Here is an 8,704-nt window from a genome sequence, read left to right as displayed (position 1 = left end):
AGCAACATCCGCAAATCCCCTCTGAGGGGGCTTCCATTCACAAGTGGTAACTGCACTACATGTTTTCCTCATGTGTTCAAAGAGGGGCAAAAGTTGAGGACAATAAATTCTGAGAGAGATGATGATGAAACGATGCTGTAACCCTCACTAACGTGCCATACATGCACTTGGCATGCAAGCGTAGACTTTTCCAACTTCTCGGCTCATGCACAATATTCAATTAGCCCGGGCATCAGTTATGGAAGAGTTATGTTCAAGTATCTTAAACACATCCGAGGATCAGTTTGATCTGATGTTGTTCGCTTTGTCCAAGCTGGTTTTGTTGACTTTGTTGAGTTGTGAAGTTTGTGTGACTTGAAAAATCTGTTTTCCATCCTGCAAGCCCTGCAGATGTTCTAAGCATGTGTCCACCTAAATATGAAACAAAAAAATAAACAAATTGTTCTTCAAGGTGACAACGGAGAAAAGCGGCGATCCTGTCATGAGCAGCACCTTGGCTATCTCTCATGACGGATAAACAGGGAGCTCTCAGTGGGCCAATTAATACAAACAGAGAGAGCAGTCAGCGGTTTCCTGTGAGACCTGCCAACTTCACCAGCTACTACTATCTCAATCGGGTTTCCATTACGACCACATTTAACTTGATTGCATCAGGTTGCCTTTCTACAAATCTCTCCAATTGCTTCTCATACGGCAGATACAACATGTTAGGCTCAATAGAAACGTGCTTCTAAATCATTTGTATTTGTATTTGTCCTCTTGCAGATTTTCTTCTGTTTTCATGACATTTTAATGTTTAATGTTGCATTACCTGACAAAGATGACATTACAATATTTCATTTATTTAAGGGAAGAATCAACCCAGATCTGCAAACCCTTTTGTGAAAAAGTTATTGGCTTCTAACCACAATAAATGATCTGGCCAACAATTACCTTTAAGTGCTTGTAATAACTGACTATGAGATTGTTAAGATGTTTCTGGGCTTCTCTCATTTAGATTTAAGTGCTTTAGAGCACAATAAATAAATAAATAAATAAATAAATTAGTTTACACAACAGCATCACAAATGGATTTAGGCCCAATCACTAAAAAATTTTGTTTTCTTTTTTCATCTATTGAGTGATGGACTTGCTGATGTGATTTGGACCTTTGTTTTGTTACGTAACTCAAGTGCAACTGAGCTTAAGGTCAAAAACTGTTGGCCAGACATTCATCATTTCATGACTATTTGTTTTGGCAAAGAAGAGAAAGATCTGTGTATAATTATTTGAGTTTTGTTTGACCTACTGTCCATTGGATGCCATTTTTGTCCAGCCTCTTTATAATTGTTAAATCATAACCCTAACCAAAGACACCAAGATCCTGGGTGGTTTGGATAACTTGTAATTTTAATGAAATCATTCTTTGATTAATGTGTTTATTATTTACTCAGGCTATCTTAGCCCAGTATTAAAAACTGCTTTTACAGTTTGAAAGCTGCAAGTATGAAAAGAAAGCAAAAACAAAAGAAGTATTTTACAACAATGTGTGTTTCAACTTTCCGCTTTGAGCACCAACGGCTCCACTGTCGAGACAATGTCATTATCTGAGCTGGAAGCTTCCCAGTAGACAAACTGTTTACTGGCCTTTCAATCTGTCACTTGAGCAGAACTGTAAATAAACCTATTGATTCTGGCAAACAGATCATGTCGAAGAAAAGCAACTCAGCAAATGAGATGGAGGAATGGTCGGACGGAGACGTCTGGTGATATAGAGGTAATCTGAGGGAAGAACAGTAGGTAAGGAGGGAACAGAGAGAGAGAGATGCAAATCCCATGGCAACAGCAACCAGAAAACAAGTCTAAAATAAGGGCAGTGTCCGCTATTGCTATAGCAACAGAAGAACGGCATACACTCAGCTTTGGGATTTGCTGAGAGGAGAAAAACAAAGCTTTAATTCTAACAAAATTATTATTGATGGATCTTGTCAGTCACTATGTGGGCTGTATCTCACCGAATTAGCAAGAAAAAAAAAATACTACTCAGCCTGCATTTGGATAACAATTTATTATCTTGAACAATTAATGTCGTATTCATTGACTTTCTGACATTTCCATCAACAAATTGCTTGTGGAACGATGAGCCAGTTGGTATAAACATACCATCAACATACATTAAAAGTAAAATCATTTAAGTCAAAATTTGAATTATAATGCTAAAAGCTGTTTTCAAAACAATATAATCTGAACATTTAACTCAATATTTGGTCAATAAAAGCAATTTTGTTTATCAAAAATAAGAACTAATATTTTAAAACTGAAACCTAAAGTGCAGCTTTTTGTTAGTGTGGAAAAGTGCTGTACCTGTCACCACACCCGGTTTGTTTACATGAAACATGTGCACGGTCTGCACTGCAGGGGGAAAAAAGACAACATTGACGCTTCGCCTTGCCTACCACTAACCAATCATATTTCACAGCGACTCTATTCCAACCAATGAGAGCGCGGCAGTAGGAGGTCGAACAGCCAATCACAGTGAGCGAGAACCACTGATGCAACGGACCTGCAACAGCCTCCTACTGAACACGTAGAGTAAAATAGTACGTCTACAACATTATACCGTGGTCTATAGTAAACTGAACTCTATGTACACTACGGAGATACGCTGTTTAAGTTGCTGGTTATGAATAGTTCTGCCCCGCTGAGTTTAGAAACTGACGTTGCTAGCTTGTCTCCGTTACATCTCATCAAAACCCTGCAGTAACTGAATTATTAAAACTACTTTCTGTCTTACTAAACGTTCTGTGTTTTCACGGCAAGAGCATGACGTAGAATTGACATAACTAAATTATGAATGCGTCTTAAATGACTTAATTGAGATGTTGGAATCACAACTTTTGAAACAAGTCATCAATAACAGCTGGGAGAAAGAGTGGGCCGTCCTTCGGTGGTCCTCCGCGGAGGGAGGGAGTGGGCGGAGTGATCTGCACAGAACAACAACAACACGTTCTACCCCGGTGACGCAGTCGGTTGCTAGGTGTGAATGAACTGATGCTTTGTCTCGGTCATTCGGCTCCTCAGTTTACAGGTCGACCACAACAAAGCAGCATCTTTTCCTCTCTGTTTTTGTGCGTCGTTCCGGGTTATTCGGAGCTAAACATGGCTCTTTAAGTTCTTGTTGACGTCGCTGGACCAGAAACGAAGTCGTGCTTTGCTTTAGCAACGCACCCCCAAGTGCTCTACAGTTTTCCCGCAAGAATGGAGTAAGTCCAACTCTTCTACTTCTTCCTTTTTTGTTGTTATGGCTGACCATTGGATGTCATTGACTTGTTTACTTCCCACTTTGTTTGAAATTTCCTATTTAATTTTAAACTTATTGTTTGCCCAGTTGTCACTGTTTTTTGTGATTACTTCAATAAGAGTTTTTATATATTTTTTTTTGCTAAACTGTACTTTTGTGTAAATAGATGCATTCAGCTTTTTAGATGTATCATAAATACAGGCATATATTGTCACTTTTCAGTTGTATGTCCCAATAGTTTTAAATTATTTTACTTACTTACTTACTATCCAGTTATTGTGCAAGATTATGAAAATTAAACGACTCCCTGGTAACAGCCTATAAATTGTCATTGTTGTAATCTGAACCGTTTAAGTGATCAAGCAGAGGATTAATTTAAAAGGAACCTGGATTGGAGGCAGTTGATCTGCATTAATCCCATTTAACCACCAGGGTGCTTCTCACTTGAGACACATGGTTACTGTGGAGTTTCTACATCAACAGTGGAGCCCATGACAGCACTACTAAAAGGTCCCACGTGTTTTCAGATGTGAAGTGCACTTTTGCTTTGAGGGCCAGTTAAATATCCAAAGGAGACAGTCGGGTCTTCTGTATCACTTTTTGCTACAATAGCTTTTATTTGAGATAGTGCATTTTGGTTCTTTAATTAAGGGCATTTGCATGTGACTTCTTCTGATTTGTAGCTGTTTTGTTTCCTGTTTCATCTCATCAAAACATGTCATTGTGTAGACATTACTTGCTGAAGGAAGCACTGCCTGTCACTGGTTACTCCATGATTTGATTGAACAATCCGGATGTTTTCTGAGTTGCACGGCGTTCTGATCCCTGCCTCCTCTTGTCCCTGCAGGTTTCATTATGCTCGCCCTGCCCTGCTCTCTGTGGCCCATCTGTCAGACCCCGCTCGCTCTCAGCGTGTGCTCGGACTCGGACTAAATCAAGGCGTCAACAGGCAAAATGATGGCAACATCAGCTCATGTTTGGAGGACTCTTCGTGTCTGCCCGGCAGACCCCCTCGCTCTCTCTCACCCACAGGCTAACCACAGCCAATCACAGGGGTGCAGGGGGGAGGTGTCAGAGGAGAGCCCGCATTTAATTGGTGAGTCGCAGCGAGTGCGTTTTTTTTATATTTTTCCCCATTTCAGGTGGGCTCGGCACTGCAGCACATTCGTCCTTCTTGAACAGTAAGTAAAAAACTAGCTACGATTGTTTTGTCGATATTGCCGGGCGACTTCAGGAAAAATGTTCTGCATTTACGATTGTCGATCAAATTTGTGCCTGCACTGCTAGCTTGATATTTTAAACTTTTGTTTTTCCTCCTAGCACTAACATTTTGTGCATCTAACAGATTGTTCCAAACATTTTTCCTCCTCCTGTGTAGGTGATGGTCTCACTGACTGGATGACGGAAGAAGTGGATTTCTCCTCGTACCTCCCAAATCCTCCTTCCCCTCCCTCCTCCACCAATGCCTCCCTTCCCCCTTCACCCCTTCAGAATGATATCCAGGTGCCCTCTGACTTGGAGGTCATGACCTCTTTGCTGCAAGAGGAACTCGCCCAGCTTGAGGACTACTTCCTGTCTGAGCCACTGCCAGAGAAAGGGCAGAGGCTGGGAAAATGCGACAGGGGTCCACTGCCGGCGGGTCCTCAGCCATTCAGTCAACTGCCATACGCCTCGTACTCTGCGTCCACCCAATCGGAGTCCAACCCACTTCTTGTTACCCTGGCAACCGGGGAGCTGGACCTGCTGAGCATCTGTGGTGGGCCCATAGGGCGATCCAAAATTCCTAGACATGCCCCGTACAGCTGCAGCCGCCCCAGTGGGTGTGGTAGGAAAAGAGTTCTGGAGAGCGTGAGGTTCGGCGAAGGCTACGAAAGCAACGTGTTGGGTTCCAAAGGAAGTAACTCAGGTAACTCTGCTGTGGCCCTGACGAGTAATTACGGCTCCGTGGAGGACGAGCAGCTGGTGGGGAAAAGCTACTGCCTGGGCAATGCGATCGAGGTCAGACGATGTGCTGGCTTATCCAAAGACGACAAAAACTGCTGCTTTACCCAAGACGTGATGAGTGGCGCCAAGGTTGTTGGTGGCGGGTTTGGCTTTGGTGGAACACTGGACCCTCCTCAGAAGAAAGAGGATGTGATGATGTACAGCATGAGGGAGGTCAGCGGAGGCACCGCGAACAGCGAGGTGCTGAGCAGCATCAAGGCCAGCGTGGAGGTGACCAAGGCCACCGTGTCTTGGAAAACCGACAGCGGTGAAAGCTGCTACATTCCAGCGACGCCTCAGTCCGAGGCCTTCAGCAGCTTCTTGGGGAACATCAACGAGCAGGTGAAAACGGAGAGTCTGCAGATGCTACAGCCCGATTTGCACTGCAATTACCTTGACGATCAGGCCCCAGAATGCTTCCTGATGGCGAGGGAGAGTTTGAATCTGGACAGCTCAGGGCACAGGCAGACATGCAGGCTAAGAGAAGACCACTGCGCTGTGAAATACGAAGTAGACATCATTCCACACGAAGGCGGTGAGCGAAAGCAAAAGAAAAGGGATCAGAACAAAACCGCCGCTCATAGGTAAAATCTTTGCTCCTACTGAATTTCTTTAAAAGCACCAACAGTTTTCATATGACTTGCGATTAAAAAACCCCCAAAACAACAGACAAACAAAACTCAACATCTTTTGCTTGACTTAGGTATCGCCAGCGAAAAAGGGCGGAGCTAGATTCTTTGGAGGAGCAGCTGCACTGCCTGGAGGGGAGGAACCGCGAGCTGCGAGACAAGGCAGAGTCCGTGGAACGTGAAATCCAGTACGTCAAAGACCTGCTGATCGAAGTTTACAAAGCACGCAGCCAAAGGCTCAAGCAGGACACAACAGCGTAACGCCGCACGACTGCAAGTACACTCAGACCGGGCAAAGCCGAGAAAATGCGCAACTTTTATTTGTTTTCTCGTGAACTGAATGTTTCATGTCTTTTTTTTTGTTTGTTTGTTTGTTTTTCCGTTGGTGTTGTTTTTATGATGCGGGGGGCCACTGCATGCTTTGCTGATGTGAATTGTTTTCTGAATTTTAAAATCAATTCTTTCTCATTTGTTTTTGGCACTGAAATCACCTGAGCCTTCACTGTGGCGCTGCAATGCTTTACCTGACAATCATCTTTAACAGATCTTCCTCTTTCTCTGAATCTACTGAATAACTTTTTTTTTGTTTTGTTTTTTTGGGGGGCGGGGTTGTAATGTCATTTAAACAGCAGGTTACGTATTTATTTTTAGCCTTACATTGAAATTGATGTCAGCAATAGAATCTGAAGAGTCTCCTTTTATTCCTATTTAATTATTACTTTTGAAATAAAGTTGCTGTAAGAGTTATGGAAGTAGATGGATTAGTACTTGTGTTTTGGTGAAACATTTCAGCTTTAATTGTAGACTTATCAGAACTGTTAAGTTTTAAAATTAAAGAAAGTTCTGTGAAACAATCTGATATTTTTTTCTTATTTAAATACGACCAGATATTTTTTAAACAACTCGTGTTGCTCTAATGATCATATTTGGGACTATCTAATTCCTCTGCTGTTTCATAACTTAATACAACAGATCAAATCACTGCAATATTTTGCAGCAACTGCTGCAAGAAATGTTCAATTAAAACAAGCGCAATCCTAAATGCTTTAAAGTAAACTGAGATGTGGCTATGGCTGTAAAGTTTACTTTGCAATAAATAAATCTGTTTTGCAGCTCAGGATAATTTATCTGTCCTCCAGATCTACAAACATCAGTAGATAATTATTGCAGGAGATAACATTTCAGTTTTGTTCCCCCCACCCCCCTCTCTCTCTCCTGTAGGATTTCATATTTCCCTCTTGGATTGAAAAAAAATACTTTTATATTTGGGTGCACATATTGTAATTAGTGGTGTTTTAGCAGCCTCTCTCTGCATGCTCTTCCATTAATGTATTTTTCCTTCTCTGAAACAGAATATTTAGAGATTCAGAAATGAGGATTGTCTCCTTAAACTGCTTAAGGCAATAAGTTTTATAGGCCTCCAGCTGAGCTGCACTAATTTGTAACTTTTTATATGTTCAGGGAGTAGTGTGTTGATTTTTTTTCTAAAAAAAAATGTTGAAAAAAGAAACAAATTCATCAGATTGTTTATTTTTAGGCCGTGTGAAATATTTTACAAGTCATTTATTTATCTAATAGAAACTCTTTTGCACATTACTTTACAAAGCTTTTCCTTTTTTCTTTGCACATTTAGTTTTTAGACAATCATTTATTTGCACTTTGTGTTTCTGTCTCTTTTTTTTTTTTTTTTTGGCTTGGGATTCATGATGTTTAACCCCCTGCGGTGTACTATCAACAAAACATGTTTAAACCAAAAATACGGGCGACAACTCATTGTATCTCTTTGTAATTTTGAAGCGATGTATCCACTATGTATGTTTCTTTCTGTGTGGTGTAAACTTTCCATTAAAAAAAATACATAAATAAATAAAAGCGTCATTAACTTGAACCCGTGTGTTAATTCGTGAGAGTGTGTGTGTGTGTTTTTTTAAAAGACCTTTCGGAATAGAAATGGCTTTCAACCTGCAGGATCTGAATTAAAAACGACTGACCTGAATGTGTTTTCTTCCTTTCTTTTAGTTGGATAATTTCGGTTTCTGTAGATTAAAGCACGGGCCGCAGGACGCCGGACAAGAAAACGCGTTTAGTTTTCACCCGACGTTATTGGTCTGATCGTCTTCGTGTCTTTAATTTCTTGTTAAATGGAAGCGAATGCAAAGAAATGAAATAATTTTCTGTATTAATTCATTTAAACGTGGCGATGAGTTGTTGATGTTTTTTCTCCGTGCGTTCGTCCTTTGGGCACTTTTATTTTTATACAATGGGATCTTAGGCTAGCGCTTTATATCCATTTAGAATTAAAAAAAAAAGTGAATGTAAAATTATTTACGATCCAATCCGTTCACATAAAAAAAGTCACTAAAATAGGCAGCCCGACCCGACAGTTTTATTTCAAAACTGAAAACTCCGCTGTGACAGCAAACGTCACATCTCCATGACGTAAAATATGTTTCTTTCTGCGGTTTAAAATATTCATTAAAGATACTTTCCCCCCATTTTTTTTTTTTTTTGCAATAAACGACCCTTAATTTATTTAGAAGTAAAGAACGGAGACATTAAAATGCTGTTATGCCCTCAAATCATCTTAATCTCGCAGCTTACAGCCTATACAGAATAAATGACATAATGATATAAATGCAGTGTTTTGTCGTATTAATTTCTAAACATTATCGCCTCCAAGAAAAACAAAAATGTATGAAAAGTATAAATGAACGTCATCGCGAAACGGATTCCCATTTTGAGCCAGCGCTGAAGGACTTGGAAAAAGAAATGCTTCACCTTGAATGTCTCATTTGATATTTAAAACGCGAGA

General features: G+C 40.7%; 1 protein-coding gene across 1 annotated transcript; it reads left to right on the top strand.

Annotated features, from left to right (window-relative positions):
• The first annotated feature begins 2,537 nt into the window (after window positions 1-2,537).
• Window positions 2,538-7,739, top strand: atf5a (activating transcription factor 5a). Its single transcript, XM_015017646.1, has 4 exons — window positions 2,538-3,242; window positions 4,128-4,376; window positions 4,659-5,847; window positions 5,967-7,739. Exons 2-4 carry the CDS (start codon window positions 4,235-4,237, stop codon window positions 6,151-6,153), a joined length of 1,518 nt encoding a protein of 505 aa, XP_014873132.1. The 5' UTR covers window positions 2,538-3,242; window positions 4,128-4,234; the 3' UTR covers window positions 6,154-7,739.
• The last annotated feature ends 965 nt before the right edge of the window (window positions 7,740-8,704 follow it).

This window comes from Poecilia latipinna, unplaced genomic scaffold, assembly GCF_001443285.1.
Source record: "Poecilia latipinna isolate Pla-1442-1.1 unplaced genomic scaffold, P_latipinna-1.0 Scaffold2170, whole genome shotgun sequence".
Classification (NCBI taxonomy): domain Eukaryota; kingdom Metazoa; phylum Chordata; class Actinopteri; order Cyprinodontiformes; family Poeciliidae; genus Poecilia; species Poecilia latipinna.
The sequence above is the reverse complement of the archived record's forward strand: the minus strand, read 5'-3'. Positions and strand labels throughout refer to the sequence as shown.

Coding starts and splice junctions, on each gene's coding strand:
- atf5a (XM_015017646.1), top strand. CDS start 4,235: ATGATGGCAACATCAGCTCATGTTTGGAGGACTCTTCGTGTCTGCCCG. Junction 4,377..4,658: donor GGAGAGCCCGCATTTAATTG/GTGAGTCGCAGC, acceptor CCTCCTGTGTAG/GTGATGGTCTCACTGACTGG. Junction 5,848..5,966: donor AACAAAACCGCCGCTCATAG/GTAAAATCTTTG, acceptor TGCTTGACTTAG/GTATCGCCAGCGAAAAAGGG.